This window comes from Rosa rugosa, chromosome 6 (assembly GCF_958449725.1).
Source record: "Rosa rugosa chromosome 6, drRosRugo1.1, whole genome shotgun sequence".
Lineage (NCBI taxonomy): Eukaryota > Viridiplantae > Streptophyta > Magnoliopsida > Rosales > Rosaceae > Rosa > Rosa rugosa.
The window spans coordinates 20053351-20078076 of record NC_084825.1 but is presented as its reverse complement, the minus strand read 5'-3'; the positions used below and the strand labels follow the sequence as shown (position 1 = coordinate 20078076).

Here is a 24726-nt window from a genome sequence, read left to right as displayed (position 1 = left end):
CTCTTAGACTCATACACCATACATCTAATGAAATTTTTATTTTTGTTAAATGAGGCTTCATCTTGATGCTATTTTTTGTTTTGTACCTAGACTCATACACCGTACACAAGTATCTTGACCCTAGTAAAAAAAAAAACACACACACACACACACACAAAAAACAAAAAAATCTGCAACCCCCACTACGATTAACCAAAATCGTAAGTCCGTAACCCCAATTACCCAATTAAAAGAAACTTATAATTTGTCATTTCTATAGATTGAATTAATGAAGAGTAAGCCACATCTCTATAGATTTTCTAGTTTATTTTTGTTTGATGCTTGTTGTTTTAGAAAAAATTATTGAATATTTTCTTATAGGAAAAAATATCGTTTTAGTCACTCAACTTTCGCTTGATTGACACTTTGGTCACTCATGTTTATAAAATCTCACTTTAGTCACCCAACTTTAACTCCGACTATCACTTTAGTCCGCCAGTGAATTTTTTCGATAAAAAAAGTCACATGACACCTAACATGCCATTTTTTAAGGGTTATTTTCGTCCTATAATTTCAGAAAATTTCAACCTATATTCAAACCAAAGGTCTCACATCTCTTCAACATCTTAAAATAACCCTTGAAAAATGGCATGAGAGGCGTCATGTGACTTTTTTTATTGGAAAAATTCACCGGTGGACTAAAGTGATAGTCGGAGTTAAATTTGAGTGACTAAAGTGAGATTTTATAAACATGAGTGACCAAAGTGTCAATCAAGCGAAAGTTGAGTGAGTAAAACTATATTTTTTTCTTTCTTATAACTGGTTGCAAAAAATTTTGTGTATTGAGAAATGCATTGATTAAAGGCAAAATAGCTAAATTACCCCCTAACTTTTCTCATGACTGCCGATTTACCCCCTGACATTTCAATTTTGATTATTTACACCCTCACTTTTCTAAATGTTGCCAATTTACACCCTAGCTATAGTTAAATTTTAGACTTTCCATCCAATTTCTCCGTTAATTTGGTTAGCATGTGAGGGGCCTTTTCGTCTCTGCAATTGTCACCTAAAAAAAAAAAAAACAAGAAAAGAATACAAAATTTCTTTGTTAAAAAATAAAAAATAAAATACTGCTATTCGTCTCCCACAACTGTTTTTTTTTTTCCCTCATCCTCTCATCTTCTTCTCTATCTATCTCGCAATTATCTTCTTCTCAGCATGACCTCTTCCTCTATGTTCCTTTTATCAAGATCAATATAACACAATCCCAACTTGAATCAATCAAGATGACCTTCACATGCTTGCTGTAATTTTAATTTTCATATTCCATACATATAAATATTTTAGTTTGTTCGATGGCTTCTCAATCTTATACACAATACAAACCCCTCCAACTGGAAACATGGAAGATCAAATTCTCATATGAATGTTTGAAATATTAATGATCAGCCCGACCTTCAAAGAAAAAGAAAACCAGAAACCTAAATGATCAAAGACCGTTTCTCCTTCAGTGATATGATCATCCAATCATTTGATGTGACTAGCAAATATTAATTAAGCGATCAGTTGCAAGCTAACGACCAATCTTGAAATAAAGGGAGTGAAGAAGAAGAATACATGGACAAGGAAGAAGCGACAAAGGGCGTGTTTTTTTTTTTTTTTCCTTTTTTAACGAAGAACAGTTTTGTATTTTTTTTTTTAATTTCTTTGACGATGTGTTGGTTTGTTTAATTTTTTTTTTGTGATAGTTGAAAAGACGAAAAAGCCCCTCACGTGCTAACCAAATTAACGGAAAATTGGATGGAAAGTCTAAAAATAACGATAGGGTGTAAATCGGCAACAATTAGAAAAGTATAATCAAAATTGAAATGCCAGGGGGTAAATCAGCAGCCATGGAAATGTCAGGGGGTAATTTGGCTATTTTGCCTTGATTTAAAAACAATCTTTTTATTTGCTAGGAAATATGCAGATTGAAACTTTGTCTCATTCATTGAAGTTTTATTTTGTTATCTTTCAATTTTTTTCGCCCCTCTATAAAAAAAAATATAAAAAAAAACCTCAGCGTCCGCCACTGCCTAGCTACAAACTGACCAAGTGATCTAGACCTAATGAGGGAAACAAACATAAAAAAGCAGTGAACAGTTGCTGACCCAGTGACTAGTGACCTTGATCCAATGACTCAACAGGTGAACTTGCTTTAATGATCTTCTACTTGATCCCAGTGTATACTTAGATTGAGGGTACAAATGACGCTAGCTAGTCTATCAGTGTCTTAATTAGATGGGTTGGCATATTCTTTTGTTTATGTTAGAACCTATGGTGTGCCCTGTGTTGAACCCAAATCTATCGTCATTTTCAACTAGGGAGGTAGAGTACCAAACAAAACCCTTAATTTCTACTAGAATGAGTCCCATAGTTTTTTGCATGCACTTCATTGATATTTGATATAATATGTCAAATCAGTGACTTTAAATATCTCTTCAAATTGAGCCATGAAATTTTGAAGAAGATGTTTCCCTTTTCTTTTTTTAATTTGGTTGAACTTTATTGTATGGTTGAATTTATTTACTTTGGTAAGTTTAATTGTGTAGGAAAACAGACCAAGAAGTCCAGAACTGAACCAAATATATTGAGAATGCGCGCATACAAAGTTTTATGTGACAGTCTTGTCTTGGTCCGGTGGATGTTGAATACACAAGCAACAACTAGTGGTGGTACTAAATGGAGATGGATACCCTTAATTTGGGGCTATTCACTTGGTTTATATTCATGAAACTGTACGTGTCCAGAACCAAAGCGAATTTGGATTCTTAGCTGGTGTCTATATCAAATCTTGGACTTTGGCTGTTGGAAAACCACTGCTCTGTTCTTATTCTTCTTATTTCACTATTATGCATTGATTTGAGTATTAATTTAGAGGTTAATAGTTAAGCTATTCAGTTGTATTCAATTGTCATTTAATTAAAATCTAACGATAGAACCAACCAACCAAAACCAAAATCTTGGCCTCATTTTGTTGCATCAAAGACCACCCAAAGCAGTAATTGTAAAAGAGCACTGGTGGATGGCTCTTTCTTACCTAGTGTTCATTTTGGAGGCTTTGGTGGTGTGATTCGTAACTCCCAGGGTCACTTTCAGGCACGGACACAAGGGTGTGCTAAGGTATGCTGCAGCACACCCCAAGATTTTGGGGGAAAAAAATTAATATATGTATAGTTGTATACCGAAGCAGCTCCAGACTTTCGCTTCTGGACGTCCACAGAGCTAGTTTGGGGGGAAGAAAAGTCAACATATACATAATTAATATATGTATAATTAACACTCTTGAAAGAACCTTCTTGTTCCCACTGTTGTTCATCACCCATAGTTTTGGTTCTTCTATAATTAATATATCATTTTCTCTCTTTCTCTATCCTCTCTGTGCTCTCGTCCTCACAACCTTTTCACCCTTTCTCTGTTCTGCGTTTCTCAAGCTCAGAGCCTCAGACTCTCACCTCTCTCTACGAAGTCACTCTTATCTCCTCTCCTCAATAATCTGCTCTCATCTCTCAACCTTATTCAGGTATTAGTATTACACTTTAACTTCTCTTCTATAATGAAATTTTTTTACGAAATTAGAATGTAATTTAGGTTAGAATTTGAGTATTTCTAGATTTCTTGATGTAAGCAATCAAATCTATTGATTTCTAGAAAAAGATATTGAATTTGTATTATTAATACCCAAATACCCAATTGCTCATGATAGTGACAATTTCTTTATTGTGTTGATTGTTTGAGAGTTAAGTTGATTATACTTTTGATTGGGTGTTTTTTAGCTTTTGAGTAAGTTAAATTTGTTTTCCCTTGTGGTGGGGAGGGATGTGGTGGCCTGGTGGGGTGCCCGGGTGTGCTCCTTGTATATTTGAGTTTGACTTAAGTTTGTAATTTATACATGGCCAGCAACTTAAGATTGATTGTTTTCATGTTTTCTTTTTTCTAGGTTTTGTTTTTAATGACAGATCAACCTCAAAATCCTAAGCCACGAAAAGTTCAGAAGAAAGTAAATTCATATTTTCTGAAAAATGATGTTGTTATGGGTGATATTCCAAGTTCGGTTGTGGAAGAACCTTCTTGTTCTGTACGAGTTGAGTCTCATGAAATTGATGTTAATCACATTGAACGTGATCCGGGAAAACGCCCTGCAATCTCGTCATATCCTATTAATGAGCGTGATGAAGTTCAAAGAAAATATATGAGTTTTATGCTTCAGGTAACCGAAGAGCACAACTTAAGTAGTTGAATTTGTATTGACATTGAATATTTAACTTTGAATTGCTTCAATTTTCTATTGTTAGATTTGGGTGACAAAATGCATCTTGTGGATCATATTTTGACAAGTGTTATGCAATTGAGATATTTCATCAAAACAAAGTAAACTCTGCCAAATTTTTTAGAATAATTTTTCTTGCCAGCATAAGGTAAATTTAGCACACCTCAAATTTAATTCCTGGTTCCGTGCCTGGTCACTTTGTGGCTGCGTTTTCTCACAGAGTGAGTTTTGTTACTTCCCCTCTCCATATCGAGCTGTTGGCTTTGAAAGTGGGAACTGAATTGCTGCAAAGATTGCATGCTCCACAAGCGGTGGTTGAAAGTGACTGCCTCATTGCAGTACAAGGGATAGTCTCCTCTTAGCTCGTTGATTTCTGAAATCAAGGGTCGGTCTACTTGCTGCTAACCCAGGTTTTCATATTCAATTTGCTCCTAGCTAGACAGTCCAACAGGGTAGCCCATAGACTAGCTAGCCATAGTTTTAAACTAAATGTCAATTTTGATTGGCTTGTAACTGTTCTAGAACTTATACCGGATGCCTTTATGTACGACATTAGTCGTAATGAGTAATAAAATTCTTTCTTTCTTTCTCTTAAAAAAAAAAACAAAAAAAAAGCAGTAAAAGAGAGCAAATCAAAGATCCATGGTCCAAGTCCAAAGTCCAAATGCATCTCCAACAAACTGTGTACGAACAAATAAGTTAAGAAAAGTAAAGCTCCACGTACACATGACAGATGTGAGCTTGAAGTACAGCTGAGCGAATGTATATATAATTTTACCAGAAATTCCATACAGCAGCCTTACCAAAAGAAACACAGATATCAACAATCTTTATTAATAAACAACTTCATCACATGTTTCTCTATTTAGTGCCACATCTTTCATGTATATATATATATATATAAAGGGAGGATTAGGAGATGACATCCTTATTTTAAGAATTAATTTGAGGATGTTTACTATTTTATACTACGCATATGACCTAATTCAGTGATTTCAATATTCCTATGCAAGAATTGTATCTAAAAAAACCAACCAAATCCATAATCATTTGGTCACTCAAAATTGTGTAAACAAATAGATAAAATTAAAACGAATATTGTGCTAATCAAATGGTTAAAAGTTTTCCGATTAAGCTAATTTTTTGTGTGATTCATATGTGTGTATGTACCAAGAGAATGAATAGTTTAGATTATTAAATTACAAGCTAAAAATAAAAATATCCTCACATTTCAAGTTTGAGGACGTCCTATCTTGATTCTCCCTATATATATTTATATATAGGATTTTTCTCAGCTGCGGACGTCCGTACCGAAATTTCGGTACGGATTTCCTGTTTTCGACCACTTTCCGGCTACATTTTTACATCTTAACCGTTCAGTTTTTAGGTCCTAATGTATAGATCACCTCTGCAAAATTTCAGCCAATTTGGTGATCGTTAAGGCATCCAAAACTGCAATTTACACGAACGGACCGAATCTGTCAAACCGGAACCGTTCGTATTTATAATGGTAAATTACAGTTTTGGATGCCTTAACGATCACCAATTTGGTTGAAATTTTGTAGGGTTGATCTATACATTAGGACCTAAACACTGAACGGTTAAGATGTGAAACTATGATCGGAAAGTGGGGAAAAATGAGAAATCCGTACCTAATCCTTAGGTACGGACGTCCGCAGCCAAGAACCCCTGTATATATATATATATATATATATATATATAATATCTAAGGATTTCCTTGATATACCTACTTTTTAATCGCATATCCACATCTCGACCGTTCACTTTTTAGGTATATATGAGTAGATCATCTCTGCAAATTTTCAGCCAAATTGATAACCATTAAGGCATTCATAACTGTGATTTACAATTATGAACACGAATGGTTCAGGTTAGACAGATTCGGTTTGTCCATTGATTTAATCTAGTTCGATATCTTAACGATTATCAATTTGGCTGAAAATTTACAAAAATGATCTATATATTAGGACCTAAAAATTGAACGGTCGAGATGCCAAAATACGATCGAAAAGTGGGTCTCACAAGGGATCCCTTAAAATGGCCACAAGAAAAATCTCTTAGTGGAAGGGCCCTCTATATATATATATATATATATATATATATATCAAATTTTTTTTTTTTTGAAAGGGGGCTTGGTGCGGCTGCCCTCAAGCCTTGATTAATAAAACTGCAGAATACAAGGAGGGGACATAAAGTCTGAACCCCAGATTACAATAAGCATAAAGAGAATATCCTGGAATAATACTAGGATTCTCCACTAAAACTATGTATTCTAACAAACACCAACTAGCAAAGAGTGCACGTATGGCTACTCTATTTGCTTTGACAAAGCGGTGACATACCGGAAAGATAACTCTATTCTGAAGAAGCATAATTACAAATAGCTCAGCTTTCCCACTATGTTGCCGCACGGAAACAAATCCAACGACACTATGTTTCATCCTGCCACTAGGAGGTTGCGTCCATTTGATCCTGCAAACAGCTCGCCGCCTCGCTAGGCCAAACAAGGCACACTGAGTGTGCATACCGGGACAAACCCCACGTCGCCTACCACAATAGGGTAAGGACTTATTGCCGGCACAAGGCCACAATTAACTATTAATAAACAACAATAAAATATAATAGTAAATAAATTTAAAGCCAGAGCCCAAGCCCAGGCCCAAGAAGCACTAGGCCCGGCAATGAATATGCAGGGTTCCAGCCCAATCCAGCTACACCATAGCCCTACTAACGCCGCCGCCACCACGGCGCCACCATCACCGCGCCTCTGCCGTGTCCCTATCTCCGTCAAGAGCCCAGCCGCCATAGCAGTAGTCAGATCGCCGATCGATCTGAACCCCAGAAACCAAAGCACCGGTGGAGAATACGAAACCCCAGAACCACAGATCGACGCCATGGCCTCAACGACGCTAATCCTCCACCTCATTCCTCCAGACCGCCTGTCCCCAGCCATCCCTTGCCAAGCCATGCTGCCTATCCCACCATCCAACACACTCAACCCTAGATCATGTCGGATCTGATCGGGATTGAGTGGTTCAGTCTCCTCAACAACAGCCAAAACTCGGCCACCACCATCCTCACCATTTGAGAGGAACATTGCCACAAAGGCCAGAGCCCGTCCGGTTGCACGTGCCATACACCGACGAGGCCAGAGGCCTGGGCCAACGAGGGTGCGCCGCCGGACGAGAGAAATTGCTAACGACGGGAAACCTAGCTTTTAGAGAGAAAACAGGATCCTTATATATATATATCAATTACTTGCATTGATATTTAGAATTTAGGGAGGGGAACATGAGAAATAATGTCAATTAATTCATAACTGGACAAGTATTAATTTAATTGCATAATTGGACAAGTATCAAAACAGTTACGTTTTCAAGCTCTATAGATTATCAATAAGGTCATTAACAACATGTTCACCAATCTTATTAGTGAAGAAGTTGAAGCTCTGTTTTTCGTACTCTTAGATCCAAGAAGGTATGTTTAGATCTGTTGATCCGACTCGAAGTTAGAATGACTCCTGTGTTTGTACTATAATTCATGTATGTAACTCCAGTATGTAACCTTCTCTTCTATTTGATTTTTTGTGATAAAAAAATAAATAAAAAAATAAAAAATAAAAACAATCTCAAGAAGTAATTTAGAAAGTAAGAATTAATATAAATGTTAGTAATCGGAATACAACAACATTGTCCTAGCTTCTACCCAATATTGTCAAATCGATTGAAGAATGTGCGCACCTAATTCTAGTTTTCTTTGATATTAGAAATTAGATTAAAAGTTTGAAGTGTTTTTCGTAGGCCAACATTTATGTGTTGGTTTCAGAAATCTACAAAACAAGAAAACAAGCATGTACCAAAAGAACAAAAACAGAATGTCAACCTATGAATCAAAGTAGTCTTTTTAAGTGATATACCTATGTCACTCTGCTTCGATGCATAATCCCTATAGTTAATATGTGATTTAGAGTTTATGAGCCAGATCCCACCAAACTAAAGCTGAGTTTATAATAACTACTCAGACATTCTTCCCCTTCGAAAGCAATGTTTATGTTCCTATTAGATTCCATGATTAAATAATGGAAAATTAAGAGCTTTCCCTTTCACACACATATTGCCTAACTGAAAGTCAGTGACTCTTGTCCACCAAAATTACAGAGCTGAATGAAACCCCAACCTAAAGGAATAGGAGAAGATTTATGGATATGAGGCAGTGACAAGTGTCATTTGCATGGCCTTATACTAAATATTCAAAATCATTCTTTTCTTCTCTTCCTCTTCATCTCCCAACCTCTCCCTCCCTCCAAATCAGTCTCTTTCTCCTTTTCTCTTCTCAAACTTGGAAGTTCCTCTCTTTCTTTCTTATCTTTTTTACCCAGCTTCTATCTTTCTCTGCTGCCATGGCAGTAGCAGAGCTCTCAACCCCTTCATTCACCAACACCCGCCTTGTTCACCCATCCAAGCTCTCCTTCTCAACCACCCATCTCCACTCTCACCGCCGTCTTGCTTTTCCACCTCTCTCTCGCACCCAAAATGCTAGAATCTCTTGCTCTCTTGCACCCAAGTATTAACCTTTTTCACTCTTTCTAACAAACCCTGCTTTTTCTTTTGTTTAATTTTGTCTCTGCTTGTGGTAATTAATTGAATTCTGTTGTTCTTGATCTTCAGTCAAGTTCAAGCTCCTGCTCCTGCGCAAACTGAAGAGCCCAAGAACAAGCCCGAGTGTTATGGCGTGTTTTGCCTCACCTATGATCTCAAAGCTGTAAGCTTTCTTCGTTTTCTGATCTGGGTTTTTGCTCCTTTCATGGTTCTGTTTGTTACATGAGTATGCACTTATGGTGTATGTCAATTTGCCTAGTCGAGTTGGAGTTACCCAAATGTATTGACTTTCTTTACCAATTAGTACAACCTGCTCTGTTTCGTTTAGTTTGTTATTCTATGAGCTGAGGATCATTTGCTCTGTATATTAAGTTTAATTCTGTACTTTTTCTCTGTCAATGACACCAATTAAATACTTATATAGTTATGTGTTAGTTAATACTGCCTTTTGCTGAAACAAAAACCATGCACTTTGAAAGTATTTGAAGTACGAAGTTTAGTGATACATTTATGACTACATGATTTGTTGATATATGCATTCGCTATCAAGATCGATCTTTTCTCTATCTACTTGTCTAACTAATAACTTCGGTTCAATGAGCACAGGAAGAAGAGACAAAATCCTGGAAGAAATTAATTAATGTTGCGGTCTCAGGTGCAGCTGGAATGATTTCTAATCATCTACTGTTCAAAGTAAGTGTTTGTTGCAACTAAACTTCAGAGTTTTTTTTTTTTTTTCCTTTTCTTTTTCGGTGTCCTGATAAGTGGCAATTCTGGAAGTCATTGACTGGAAAATAGAAATTGGAGACAATATAAATATGCCTAGCATGTAGCATGTGGTTTCAAAGTATCTGTTGCAACTAAACTTCAGACTCTTTTACTTAACTTTTGTGCTTTGGGGGTCCCTGATGAGCGATCATGTCTGGAGTTTATTACTGGAAAACAGAACATGGAGAGAGACTGTAAAGCTTAGCATGAAGTATGAGTCGATTTAAACTGACAGAAGTCGGATCTTACTTTTATTCACTAAGGGGGCACTTGATGAATGATGTATCTTCAGTTGGTTCTCAATTAGTAGTTAGTAATTGACACCATCTTGCAGCATGGAGCCTTGGCGTATGAGCAACTACAAATCAGGAAAGACAGATGCCGTCAGTTTTATTGATGGCTGTTCCTGGCTTTTCCTGCCCAGTGACTCCAGAATAGTCTTCAAAGGCCATGAATTTTGGATACACAATTGAAAACTAAAAAATTATCTTTGAGTTGTAGGAAGATTGTTTTATCTGATCCATTAAATTTACAGTTTATAAGTGTCATATTCTAGACTTTCAAAAATAAAATAAAAGAAAAATTCTACCTCTTCTCATAAAAAAAAAAAATGATAACAGTTGTGCCACTTTATATTTGAGAATAAGTTCATAATTTAAATAGAACTCTTATCATTTGCAATATGAATTGGTTATGTTCCAGCTTGCGTCGGGTGAGGTTTTTGGGGCAGACCAACCTGTTGCATTGAAACTACTGGGATCTGAAAGATCATTTGAAGCTCTCGAAGGTAAGGTTCTTACAGAGTCATGTTTAATTAAAGATTTATGTAAATGTGATTACAAAAAGCTTATTTGTTTTGTACTGCATTATCTAAAATCCTAAATGAAATAAAATAAAATAAAAAAATGATGAAATATGTAAAATTAGGTTGTTGTGCAACTGCTCATAATTGGGCTCGGCCTTAAGAGTTGTGAGGCAAAGTGCATACAGGCATGATGTGCTATCTGAGTTTAAGTATTAATATGATTCAAGTAGTCGGAGTATTAACTGAGAGACTAGAGAAAGTAGAGAGGTAGAGTTAAGAATGAATACTTGAATCTCTTTAAAGGATCTGACCACATAAAATAGAGAGTTACATAATGTAGCTACTAGCTACCAGTCGACTGGTTTTGTGCTCCATGCATGAGAATTCATGTGCACTATAACCTGTTCAGCAAGTCCCCTGTACTCAGCTTAGTGGATCCCTCTGCCACTTTAACCTCTTTCGCAGCACAACTAATAAGATCAGAACCAAAAAACAATAGAAAACCAGTAGCAAACCTCTCTGATGGATTACTAGCTCAATCAACATCTGCATTGCCATACCAAAACCTTTATATACCAGCATTGAGGAATAGTGCATACAGCCCTATTGGATATTGATTAGATTTTTAAACATAGGGTTTGACAGAGTATTACTAAAACCCTTATTTAAAAAAAAGAATCAAAATGTCAATGCATCATGGTTTAGATTATTAAACTACAAGCTAAAAATAAAAACATCCTCACTTTTTTCAAGTTTAAGGAGGTCCTCTCTAGATCCTCCCTCATATATATATATATATATATATATATATATATATATATATATATATATATATAGATTATGTTATATATATAAGCCTTTACTGATCTTAGAAAGAAATTCGTCTAGAATTACAGTGGAAGAAGAGCTAACAAGTACCTAGATTTATAGTAACTTGCACGAGTTAAAGCTGAGTTATGCAGTGTTTTTGTATTCTAATTATATATGCTTCTTTACCATCACTACTAAAAGTGAAGTCATCTAAAGTATCAATGCCATATTCCCATGCTGATTGAGAGGATAGTTAATTTGTACAGGAGTTGCTATGGAATTGGAGGATTCCCTATTTCCTCTGTTGAGGGAGGTGATCATAAGTATTGATCCATATGAGGTGTTCCAAGATGTTGACTGGGCTCTACTAATAGGAGCAAAGCCTAGAGGTCCTGGAATGGAACGAGCTGATTTGTTGGATATAAATGGGCAGATCTTTGCAGCGCAGGTGTCATTATGATACCACAAATGCTTCTCTTTGATACGCAAAAGGCTCAATGATTTTTGCTAATATATTATTAATTTCAATAAACAGGGAAAGGCTCTTAATGCTGTTGCATCTCGTAATGTCAAGGTGATTGTGGTTGGCAACCCTTGTAACACAAAGTATGTCATTATCTTCCTTTTTCAATTCTTCTCAGGTAAAGGGATGCAATGTCCTGGAGTATTATACTACGCCTGTTACTGATGACTACATTTCTCTATTATGTAGTGCACTAATTTGTTTGAAAAATGCTCCGAACATTCCTGCTAAAAATTTTCATGCTTTGACACGGCTGGATGAAAATAGAGCAAAATGTCAGGTAAAACATAGCTCCCAAACTTTAGTAACATAAATGATATTCGCTTCTCTTATGAACAAAAGGAAAAGCTATCTAAATGTGTTTCTTGTTTATTCAGCTGGCCCTCAAAGCTGGTGTCTTCTATGATAAAGTTTCAAACGTGACCATCTGGGGAAATCATTCTACCACTCAGGTAATTTGAAAACATTCTGTTGTAAAAGGACGGTTAATTTTCTGTTGCTCTTGTTTGAAGACGAATTCTGTAACTTATAACAGGTCCCAGATTTCTTAAATGCTAGAATTGATGGCTTGCCTGTCAAAGAGGTCATCAAGGATCACAAGTGGTTAGAGGAGGAGTTTACACACAAGGTCCAGACGGTAAGGATGTCAACTAAGTATTTAAACATCGTTCTGCAGAGATGTCCAGCCCCTCGTCATCAAGAACTAATTATAGATTCAATTTGCAGAGAGGAGGTGCTCTCATAAAAAAGTGGGGAAGATCTTCAGCTGCATCAACTTCCGTGTCGATTGTAGATGCCATAAAGTCCTTGGTTAATCCTACCCCTGAGGGCGACTGGTTTTCTTCTGGTGTAAGTCCATGTTTGTTTGTTAACACATTATATACTGTTTGTCTTCAATAAACCCAAACCTTTCTTGAGCAACCATACGATCACTTCTGTTTCTGAAGTGACAGAAAACTACAATATTGAAAATTTTTCGCAACTCATTTTGTTTTTCATCCGTAGTTTTATTTAATTGAATGGATTCAGTCCTACACATGTGTGAGGAAGGTAATCAAAAGAGAAAGATGATGACTTCTTTTTTCTTTATCACTTAGCAGCTGTGCGAGATGAAGGTCTCTCATGCACAGTCAATATATGAAATGCCACAAACCGATAAGAAGTCTATTGACCAATTAAGTTGATTGATATTAGATGATTGCAAACAAAGTTGTGATGTTTTCAATTATTTTGGGTTTCTTTTGATCTCCAGTTTCTGTTGTCATTCTATTCTAGGTTTACACCAACGGAAATCCCTATGGTATAGCAGAGGATATAGTATTCAGTATGCCATGCAGATCCAAAGTAAGTTTATGTTGGGAACTTTCTTACCTGCTGTTAATGATTATAACATGGGCACTTCCAATAATTCAACTATATTCAACTATATTCTCCAGGGGGATGGAGATTATGAACTTGTGAAGGACATAAAATTTGACGATTATCTTCTCAAGAGAATAACAAAGGTATTCCCTTTTCTTATCCTTTTAAGGACTGCATGCAAGGCAATAAGAAACGTTCTACCTGATGAGGTTGAATGAATTAGTGAGGATAAATTATAGTGATCTGAGAAAATACATTACCTAATTAGCTGACATCAATTCTCGGTAAGATATGAACCAGAGTAACTCTTAGTATTATTATGCTCTTGGATAGAAAAAATCTGTAAGAGAGAAAGACTGGTGCAGAAATCAAATATGTTTCATCTTCTCTCTCGCATGAGAGAGAGAGAGAGAGAAAGAGAGCGCTACTTCCAATTCGCATGTTCAATCAATCGGCTGCTGCTAGTGTTTTCATGCTTTGGATAAATGACCTGATTTGGCGTTATAATTTTGCAGAGTGAAGCTGAGTTACTAGCTGAGAAAAGATGTGTTGGTCACTTAATTGGGCAGGTACATATATTATTGCTACAGTATTTTACCTTATGTTGATACACTCGGTCATCCCAAGTTCTTAACTTCCGTGCTTATTGCTTTCCAGGGTATTGCTTTTTGTGATTTGCCCGAGGACACTATGCTTCCTGGAGAGATGTAATTGTAACCAGATAATTCTATATCTTGAAAACTTCCACGAAAGCTACAACAATGAGCAAATGGATCAAACCATACGATATTTGTTTATGTAGAGTAAGTATGAAAATAAATTAGAGGGGAATAACATCAAATCATTTGTCAAATCTTGAGATTGTAATAAGTTTCTTACATTGTGCAGGATAGAGCTTGAACTAATACATATACCTTTTTGTAATTGTATGATTGTTTGTTTAGTTTCTTGTGGCCTAAATGTAAGTAGTTGCAGACAACTATTGAATTCAGAAATGATATATGATTCTTAAGATCCATTCTACACTAGAGCAAAACATGATGGGTATTTTTGACTGCCCCCTACTCATATATTTCAGCCAACTGGCGTATGAAGTGCCATGTTCTTCTGATTTTTCTATCACTGTCATCTACGCTGGAGCCTTTAACGGTGCAGCAGTTCATTACTGCACAAGTTTTCAAACACTGTCACCCCAAACAGCAACCGTTGATCACAAGGAGCAAGTCACAGGAACCTACTCCGGAGCTTGGTCAATCGTCTTTTGGACTAAAATGTTCTCCCGCAAATATTTACGTAAGGAACCAGAAGCTGTTCATGCAGGTAGCAAGTTAACTAGTTGATTTCCTTTTTCTCTTCTTTTTTTTTATTTTTTTTGTTTGTTTTCTTTTTGTGCTAGCAGTTGCTTGCTTTTTAGATTTTCACATGTGAAATGATGCTTTTCTCTATGAAATCATGCTTCTTTTCAACGTAGTATTAGATATGTTGTGTGTTTTCCTTCCCTGCAATCAATTAATCAGGTTTTTCCCTAGCTACTAACTTCTAGCAATCAGAGCTCATTGACCCAAAAAAAAGGCTCAAATAAAGCATGCGCTAGACTTGGTCGTGAGCTTCTGGAATGAATCCAGTCATTTTAGGGTTACAATGTTAGACCTGTATTCACGGCACTCCCCATTTCCCACCTAAGGAACATGGTGGATGCTGCGTCATTTTGATCTAAAGTGAGGTGGACGTTGAGATTTAGTGTAAAATACTGCACTATATAAGGCCGAAGTACTGATCACAGTTTTAGGTCCATGCAAATATCAAGTCATGAGATAAGACAAACATGAATTGCCATAAAATAGAGGAGTCGCTTTCTTTTCTTCTATGTATTCCCAGTCAACTAATAGTTCTTAGTGGCTTGACTTGAGGTCTTCATCTTGATCAAAAACGAAAGACTTGAGGTCTTCATTGGCCTGGAGAAATGGTGATCACTTTGGACTTTGACAAGATTATCTTCTCTGCCCAATTCAGGTCTTATAATTAAGCTAATAGTTCTTATTAGCTTGCTAATTTTGTACTTAATTGGTGATTTGAAATGAAGTTTGTCCCCATGAAATCATGCCTACTTTTCAAGGTAGTGTTATGTTGTTTGTGTTTCTTGCTATCGGTCTTTTCCCTAGCCAGTGCCACCAAGTCACCAACCCCACCAGGTTGAGAGGAAAAGAGACGGACCGAGTTGCACTTCTAGCCATCAAGGCTCAAATAGAGCATGAACTTAGCTCGGTGCTGATTTCCTGGAATGAATCCAGTCACTTTTGTCAGTGGAAAGGAGTTGGTTGCAGTCGCCGGCATCAAAGGGTCATAGTGTTGGACCTACAGTCCCAGCAATTGGCAGGATCCATAACCCCCCACGTAGGTAATCTAAGCTTCCTCAAGAAGCTATATTTACAAAACAATAGCTTCACTGGTGATATCCCACCACATATTGGTCACTTGAGGAGGTTGCAGATTTTAAGACTGGGGAATAATTCCTTCAGTGGCAAAATCCCTGCCAATATATCCAGTTGCTCCAACCTCATAAAACTAGATTTCGGGTTCAACAGGCTGGTTCGGAAAATTCCTAGCACAATTGGGTCGTTGTCCAAGCTCAAGATGCTTAGTTTTGACGATAACAGCCTAACAGGAACGATCCCACCTTCGTTTGGCAACCTTTCATCCCTAACCAAGCTTTTGGCAATTGGTAATTTCTTGGAGGGAAGTATTCCTAGTTCTGTAGGGAAACTTACAAGCTTAAAACTCTTTGCTGTGGGAGATAATATGTTGTCTGGTGCTGTTCCTGCTTTCATTTTCAACATGTCATCTCTCATTGCGTTTGACTTGATGGGAAACCAATTCCATGGTAGGCTTCTCTCAGACATGGGCAACACCCTTCCTAATCTCCAATTTATAGATGTTGGCCTGAACAAATTCATAACCGGACCCATTCCCATGTCCATATCCAATGCCTCCAATCTTAGACAATTTATTGTTGCATGAAACAGAATAACTGGACAAATTCCCCTTTGCAGAAGCTATATGGTCTCTCGGAATTTTTCATTTCGAGCAATTATCTTGGAAGTGGGAAAGCGGGTGACTTGAGCTTTCTCTCGGATTTGGCCAACTCCACGCAACTGGGGGCTCTTGATATAAGCAGCAACAATTTTGGAGGGATGCTGTCCACATCTTTATGGAACCTCTCAACAAGTCTATACCACCTTTTTGGTGCCACGAACAATCAGATACATGGAAGCATCCCAAATGGGATAGGCAATCTTGTCAACATGGAGAATTTGGGTATGAGCTACAATGAATTCAATGGAAGCATTCCTGTCGATATTGGGAAGCTTCGGAATTTAGGGAGACTGATTCTTAACAACAACAAACTATCAGGAGATATCCCTTCCTCCCTTGGGAGCTTAACAGAGTTACTCATACTTGACTTGCAAGGAAATGATTTTCAAGGCATCATCCCTCCAAGTCTGGGGGAATGCCAGAGGCTGCTTCTATTGCACTTTCTCAAAACAATCTCAGTGTTCCATTAACTCAACAAGTTTGGAGTCTATCATCGTTAGCATTGGGTTTGAACCTGTCTCAAAACTACCTGAGTGGTTCTCTCCCCATGGAAGTTGGAAATCTGAAAGGTCTGAATTCTTTGGACCTTTCTCATAACAAGTTATCCGGGGAAATTCCAACCAGTATTGGCAAGTGTCAAAGTTTAGAAGTCCTCCACTTGCAAGGCAACTCCTTCCAAGGGACCATTACTACATCTTTGGAAAGGGCTTCAATTCTTGGATCTCTCTCAAAACACCCTCTCAGGCAAGATTCCACTATACTTGGGAGGGATTTCAATTGCTAAACTTGAATCTCTCTTTCAATGACTTCGGGGGTGAGCTGCCAGTTGGAGGGGTCTTCAAAAATGCCAATGCAATTTCCATTGTTGGAAACAGAAAGCTCTGCGGCGGTGTCGCTCAACTCCAGCTGCCCAAATGCAACTACCCTTTCAAAGATTCCAAGAAAAGGAGCTTCAAATTGGTAATCTTTATAGCTCCTGTACTTATGGTGGCAATCTTGGTGTTGCCGTGTTACCTATTATTGCTTCCAATAAGAAAGAAGCCAAGGAAAGAACCTGCATCAAGCAATTTGGAGAAACTGTTGCAAGTGTCATATAATGCTCTTTTAAAAGCTACTGATCGATGGGTTCTCTTCAGATAATTTGGTTGGTACTGGTAGTTTTGGGATGGTCTACAAAGGCATTCTGAATGATGTTGGAACTCTTGTTGCTGTCAAAGTTTTTAACCTGTTACGCCAGGGAGCTTCTAAGAGTTTCATAGCCTAGTGTGAGGCATTGAGAAATATCAGGCATCGAAATCTCATCAAGATTATAACTGCATGTTCAAGTACTGATTTTCTCGGTAATGATTTCAAGGCTCTGGTTTATGAGTTCATGGAGAATGGAAGCTTAGAAGAGTGGCTGCATCAAACTACTGAAACTGAACAAGTGACCCCAGAAGCACCCGACATAGCCATTGATGTTGCTTGTGCACTAGATTATCTTCATAATCATTGTGAAACTCAGATAGTTCATTGTGATCTCAAGCCAAGCAATGTCCTTTTAGATAAGGAACTGACTGGACATGTTTCTGATTTTGGACTAGCAAGGTTTCTCTCTGAAGTTACAGATAACGTCTCTGCAAATCAAACACATTCACTGGGACTAGGAGGATCCATTGGCTATGCTGCACCAGGTGATCGTCATCTTTCTATTTGCACTATTTCTTTGTTCTCTTAACCTTGCTAGATTTTATTTATTCTGCCAATAACACTGACACTTCACGCGTAACAGAAAGAAAAAAAAATCTACTATTTGCGATTATAGTGACACTGTGATTTGTGAATCGTAGAGTATGGAATGGGAAGTGAAGTGTCAACATATGGGGATGTGTATAGCTTCAGTATCCTCTTGTTAGAGATGTTCACAGGAAAGAGACCCACTGACGACATGTTTAAGGACGGCTTGAACCTTCATAGTTATTTGTAAGATGGCTTGCTCTGAGGGCGTTGCCAAGATTGCAGACTCAAGGCTTCTTTCAAGAAGATATAGTTGCTACATGCATCAACAAAACTCCCAATCAGCGCTGCGTGAGAACTGGAAAACTTGAAGATTGCTTGAGTCTGATCTTTGGAATTGGGATTGCTTGTTCTGCTGAATCACCGAGAAACCGGATGGATGTTAGTGATGCTGCATCTGAATTGCATTCCATCAGGAACATTCTTGTTGCGTAGTAACTACTTTAAACTTATGCTGCTATTTTATGTGAACATTAGTACTGCGTCTTGTTTATTAAAAATTTTCTGATAGGCAGTTCCACTTTTGGCAAAATTGCACTGATTTGGTTGCAGTTTTCACCACCCATTGTATATGCACATTTACATAGCAGTAAAGTAGTACATCTAATATAAATCTCTTAGCTCAACTCTGAAACACTTACGTAGCATTTTGTGTTCGTACTAAACCAATTCTATCTTCATTTTGGGTTCGTGATAAAGCACCCAAATAGCTACGATTCACCAACCCATACTTGAAACTGAAATGTGAATCAGTTTAGGCAATTACATAGCTCTATGTACATTTACAAGACCACCATCACCACTATATATCATCTTTAACTTGACAACAACACATGATTACTAGTACTACCAGACTCCATCCATTCAGTGCAATAAATATCACATTTAACATGAATAGGAGAAAATGCAGACAAATCATCTGCAATAAGTTCGTAATTCGCACCACCAAATAAGGCAGAAGTTGTAGAACACACCATACATGTTTGTAAACTCTAATTACAACGAAATAAATATCTAGAACAAAAATTCAGTTTTACGTTGAGTAAAACAAATTAAAACAGTACAGTCCTGGAACTATAGTATAAGAAAGGAAAGGAAAATAGGAGTTCAGAAGTTAGTATATTGATTTACTAAATTGAATCATTCTGCACTAAAGCAAGTTTGCTACCAAGTAGATAGTCCAGGTCTAGTGCTCCTAAGGAAGCATCATCACTTGGCATATATATAGCTCCCGATTTTGAAACTGATGGAAATAAATAGGACCCAGAAGAACATGAACAAAAACCAGCCCCGCATGACCACAGATCCCGTCTTGCCAGAGACTGAGCCGCCCATTGGTACCAGGTTGGAAGAAGTGATATCACTATGCGGCAGCTGAACAGAAAACACAAGGTTGACAACCCCGTCCTTACCAATAGACCACTCCACCCTGTTGTCGCTTGAAGTTATGTCTCTTATTCTGATCATGCCAGCATGAACTGAACTTGAGGATGCTACTTCAGAATTCAACCGAAGGATTGCATCTTTAGGAGGGAACTCTGAAGCAAATGCAGGAGGAGCAGGTATACTGCCCAACATCTGACTCGCCTTTGTGATGAATGGAAACTTGCCATCTGCACCATAAAATAAGAAACAAATCCCAAAGAGTAAGGAAAGCAAGTCCAACGACAGGATGTGGAAAGTCTAAAATATTTATATATCTTGCTTAAGCTTTCAAAGTCTTTATATGTATGAGCTAATATGCTAGCCTTCTAGGCTCAAATCAACAAATACCTGATCCAAATTTCACGTCCGGCTTTTGTTTTGATGAAGATGCATCATTGGCATCATGTGCCTCTACAAGATGTTGGCTTCCTGTGGATTGTGGCTGAGTTTCACCCATAACAGACTGTTACAGAATAGTGAGTGAGTAAAATGATGCCACTCAAAATTCAAACTGGAAAAACAGAGTTCGCAATCTTACCTGCTCAACCAGAGGTTCACTAGGAACAGTATTTTCATTCCCCAGCATTCCACAAGACTCAAAATCAATGTACTGAGAGATGTCATCATCCGCATCAAAGTATGCAAGGTACTCATCAAGCATATCAAAGCCGGCAGAATTTGGCTCAACTGGATTGGCTGGAATTGAAAGATCATTAGTTTCTAAGAATTGCCCGTCACCAAATGGCGGGTTTTCAGTAGTATTTAAATATGGATCATTGAGTGAGTAGTTGACATCCACAGGATTCATATTATGGCTTGGTTCAACATATTCATCTTTGACCGCTTTTGTTTCTGTCTCATAATACTCTGGTAAGTTGAAGAAGTTCTGGTTGTCATCGTATTCCGAAGTTAAGTATTCAACTTTGACAGGCTTTGCACCCATCTCATACTGCTCTGGTAAGTCGAAGTACTTCTGCTCTTCGCAATATTCCAGAGTTTCCCCAGCGCCTACTGCAGTCTTTGCAGCATCTTCAACAAAATCCCCAGATTGCTCAATATAGTTGCTTGTCTCCCCATGATAGAAGTTCAATGGACGAGGACCACTTTCAGGAACACCTGTGTCAATATTCTGGGGGAAAAAAAAAATCATTGTTAAACATAGAAAATACAAGCGTAACTCATAACCAAGAAGTTTTGACCCAAAAAAAAAAAAAATCAAGAATTTGAACATAAATAGCACCAGCTGCAGAAGGTCATCACAAATTACACTAGTGAATCCTGGCAAAAATGGAGCGCGCCTGACATATTCATAGTATATTACTAATGCAACTACATAATATATCATATACTACACGGCCATGATGAAGAAGTTACGCTCGACTAGATAGCAAGAAGAGGTGGCAGATCCTTTTCAGTTTTACTTTCCATTTTCCTAAGAGGTCATCGCGCTTAATGGACCCTTTTAATCTTATAAAACCCTTTTTTGGGGCTTTCACAGTTTTGCTTTGTACAAATATACACTAGCAAATCCTGGCAAAAATGGAGCGTGCTTGACGTGTTCTATAGTAAATTACTAATGTAACTACCTAATATATCATATAATCCTACAAGGCCATGATGAAGAAGATACGCTCGACCAGATAGCAAGGGGAGGTGGCAGATCCTTTTCAATTTTACTTCCATTTTGCCGAGAGACAAAGGTTCAGATACATACTCTGTTTTGTTGTTGTTTAGTCAGTTCCAAAATCATGCTGTCTAAACAATCGGACCTATAAATTCAATTTTTTCATGTCAGTGAATATATATATATATATATATATATATATATATATATATATATATATATATAGGTATGACATGCTGGATGCGCAAACCTTTCGGGGAAATCAGCTTCTCCATCATTGGACTATTCTCAGGTTCTGATTGAAATTAACTAGTTACTAACATAATGATTGGAGGAAGACTACAACTGACAACGCTTTTCTAATTTAAGTAAAAAAGGACTGCTGTACTGAAAGTTGGATCAACTTAAGGATAAGAATATAAACTCCAAATAACCCAGAGCCCCATATACTTGATAAATCTGAAATGAGAAAAGTTAGCATATTTCGCAAGGTTATGAACCCATCATGGACTTTGACATTTGCAGGTAAATATATAAAATGACTGAAATCAAATGGTTGTAATGATAAATCTTCATTCAGAACAAGATACTAGAAGATAACTATAACTTCAACAGCCTTCTGTGCTAGGAAAAAAAAAAAAAAAAAAGAAAGAAATTGAAACTGAGAATTCCCGTTAAGTCAATGAAGCCTAATGATCACTTTCTTTAAAAACACAGTTGTTTGACTAAAAACAATATGGAGATTGTATGTCAGTTGGAACCTCAGAGACTACTAACATATGAGACACACAGTATGCTTAGTGATTATCTAAATAATTAGTTTGCAACTGACTTGTATCAATTTCACATTCCAGAAAAGCCTCGTCTAGAAATAATATTCATAACTGCAACCTTGAATATTCGAAGACACAACACAAGTGATACGCTTGACGACTATGAAAAGTGAAAACAGTGTGGAGCTGAGTAGAGTGGGTATATAGTATTGCTTATGAGGCATACTCTATGATATCAAGCAAAGCATTAAGCACTACATGTTACACCTACTGTAATATTTCAACATCAAATACTCATTGCATAAATCTCACTTCTGAGTGAATATCACAGGTTTTAGTGTTTGAGATTCCTATTGCCCATTGAATTAAATTTCACAACAGAAAAATTTTCCTCATAGATATAGAAACACAATAGAAATTGAGTTGCAGACAATCTGAAAATGCAAATAAGACTTCAATTAACAATAAGCATACAGAACTACTGCTTCGAGTTAAACAAGCCAAGTTTCGACCTTAAATGGGAAAGCCAGCTTCAGAAAATCAAATAGGATCCCCAAAGCTCTGGCATATACAACGTGAAAAATGCACTTATATCACTATTGGGACTGTGCTGACTGTGCTAAATAAAAAGCCGGCCCAAATTAAAGAAAAGCAGTAGTTAAAAATCTATTGAGCAACTTGGTAATTCTTTGCACAAGTGATGAAAATTTAGTCAAAGAGCTTCTGATGATAGCATGCACCTCCCCTTTAACACTTAACTACAACAGATGCGCAAAAACTCTACATCTTCATTATGCATTATGCTTTTCTAACACATGAAGGGGTTTTCCACAACTCTGAGTTTTATTTATATATTAGTTCAATAATTTGATTAAAATCTAGTTGTCCCAATATAACACAAGTCACTATCTAATATTAACTGCAAAAGTTGAAATGAACAACAAACCTGATCAAGGTCAATTGCCTCGACATATCCCCCATCCCCATCGCTGAGCTCATTTGCTTCAGTATACGGCCCACCGCTGACTGCTACTTCATTAGCAATAGCCTCTTCACCAGGTCCATAAACCTCATCTTCTTCATCCCATTCCTCCTCAATAAATGGAGCACCATACTGCTCCCCATTCTTGGGCCCGGTACCACTCTTCTGGAATATCCTGCAGAGCACATATGCATCTTTCTGTACCAAACACAACCAACTCCCAATCAATCCCACGCAATAAACATCAAAAACACCAAACTATACACATCAAAACAAACAATAGGGAACGAAAGCTAAAACCTCTATTATTCCAGCTTTCTCCAATTCCTGGTTATCGAGGCGGTACTCATGCATAACCCAATTGGTCCTGGCACCTTTGGGGGCTCGGCCACTGTGGAAGACAAGGGTCTTCTTCATCCCCACCGCCCTGGAATTATGGCAAACGGGGCGATCCTTCCCAGTAGTCTTCCAGTACCCTTTTTCGGTAGCCCGATTCGTCCTCGACGAATTCCCATACTTCTTGTCCAGAAGACTGAAGAAGTACCATTCCGTGTCCCTGCTTTTCAGCTTCGACTTCCCTAAAATACAAACAAACCCACCAAATACAAATTGAATTACCAAACACAATAAACCTTCATCAAATATTGTAAGGGCAAAAAGGGAATAAAAATAGGATCTTTACCAGGGAGGTCCCAAGGCTCGATCTTGTAGATATCGACGACGGAGATGGCGTCGAAGCGGAAAGATTTTCCGGCGACCTTGCGCTTCAGGTAGTACCAGACAAGTTCTTCATCGGTGGGGTGGAATCGGAACCCGGGAGCGAGCGATTGCGAAGACTGACGGCCCATGAATCAAAATCGGTAACAGAATTAGGGTTTCCAATCCAGAATTAGATACAAATTAAATTAAACTAAAATCGAATTGGGGTTAATTAGGAAATTAGGGTTTTCAAATTGAGGTGGAGACCGAGGAGGAGGAGAGGTGTTGACGACTCATTTTGTAGGTGGGAGTGTGCGACCAAACCTCCTTTGATGGGAGTAATATAGTCTTTGAAGAAGAAAAGGCCTTGTGGGTGAGGTAACCTGGGTCACCGGCGGGTAGTTTTATGACGACGTCACCGACATTACTGTGGGGCTATAAGTGACTGATGTGGCGGGGATATTTAGGGTCCACGTGGCGAGTGCTTTTTTTTAATTTCGTTACGGGCCTTTTGCGGCTGAGGTAACTGCTTCCGTCAATTACTTGGTGAGGACACAAACTAGAAAAGACGATAGAATATTGGAGTGGATGTATAAACCGTGTCAAAAGGGAAACTAAATAAAACTTTATATACATTTATCCTTCCATGGATGGATGAATATGGAGAACCACACAACCATGTTTCGATGTGGACGTTTTTCAGGTTCCTTCAAGAGTTCCGACGGTCTCTGTTTGGATATGCATGAGTCTAATTTTGATACGTTGGTGTCACTTCAAGTCATTTGATAAGCGTTGTGGATTGTCGTTGGCCTCGTGGGAGTAGAAACAAACCCTAAGAGGATGTGCTTTCTCCACATGATCCAATTGTACGTTGCTAGCAGTGTGAAGGAGAAGAAACCGAGTTTTAAGTTTGTGGTTCAGCGTTGCAGGAAGTCATAGTTATGGGTTCGTCTTTCATTTTAACCCTCGAACCTAAGACAAGTTTTGGAGTAGATAATGATATTAATAACATAATCTTAGTGGAATAATAATAGATGGACCGCATATCTATACTAATATTAAGAGACGATATTTTGCTAGTCAAAACTGAAATTTTTGACAGATTTAACCCTAAAAGATTAAAAAACTTTGAGAATAAATTACATCACAAGGGTAAATATGACAATTACAAAGTAGATT

General features: G+C 37.6%; 4 protein-coding genes across 4 annotated transcripts; 3 read left to right on the top strand and 1 right to left on the bottom strand.

Moving 5' to 3' along the window:
* Window positions 1-8581: 8581 nt before the first annotated feature.
* LOC133715223 (malate dehydrogenase [NADP], chloroplastic) lies at window positions 8582-14193 on the top strand. Its single transcript, XM_062141633.1, has 14 exons — window positions 8582-8872; window positions 8977-9070; window positions 9514-9600; window positions 10378-10462; window positions 11557-11738; window positions 11826-11896; window positions 12003-12093; window positions 12191-12265; window positions 12349-12450; window positions 12540-12662; window positions 13089-13157; window positions 13250-13318; window positions 13691-13744; window positions 13833-14193. The coding sequence occupies exons 1-14, from the start codon at window positions 8709-8711 to the stop codon at window positions 13884-13886; spliced, it is 1320 nt and encodes a 439-aa protein (XP_061997617.1). The 5' UTR covers window positions 8582-8708; the 3' UTR covers window positions 13887-14193.
* A 150-nt stretch (window positions 14194-14343) lies between these two features.
* On the top strand, window positions 14344-18644 carry LOC133715224 (putative receptor-like protein kinase At3g47110). The gene is made up of 2 exons (XM_062141634.1): window positions 14344-17941; window positions 18098-18644. The coding sequence occupies exon 1, from the start codon at window positions 15276-15278 to the stop codon at window positions 16191-16193; it is 918 nt and encodes a 305-aa protein (XP_061997618.1). The 5' UTR covers window positions 14344-15275; the 3' UTR covers window positions 16194-17941; window positions 18098-18644.
* LOC133716352 (receptor kinase-like protein Xa21) lies at window positions 16478-18479 on the top strand. The gene is made up of 7 exons (XM_062143062.1): window positions 16478-16673; window positions 16769-17012; window positions 17144-17228; window positions 17380-17484; window positions 17623-17941; window positions 18098-18158; window positions 18236-18479. The coding sequence occupies exons 1-7, from the start codon at window positions 16478-16480 to the stop codon at window positions 18477-18479; spliced, it is 1254 nt and encodes a 417-aa protein (XP_061999046.1).
* Window positions 18645-18907: 263 nt separating the features above from the next.
* On the bottom strand, window positions 18908-23875 carry LOC133714250 (NAC domain-containing protein 53-like). Its single transcript, XM_062140332.1, has 6 exons — window positions 23531-23875; window positions 23149-23426; window positions 22813-23046; window positions 20008-20598; window positions 19818-19932; window positions 18908-19657 (listed from the first exon to the last, which is right to left on the bottom strand). The coding sequence occupies exons 1-6, from the start codon at window positions 23694-23696 to the stop codon at window positions 19254-19256; spliced, it is 1788 nt and encodes a 595-aa protein (XP_061996316.1). The 5' UTR covers window positions 23697-23875; the 3' UTR covers window positions 18908-19253.
* Between the last annotated feature and the right edge of the window lie 851 nt (window positions 23876-24726).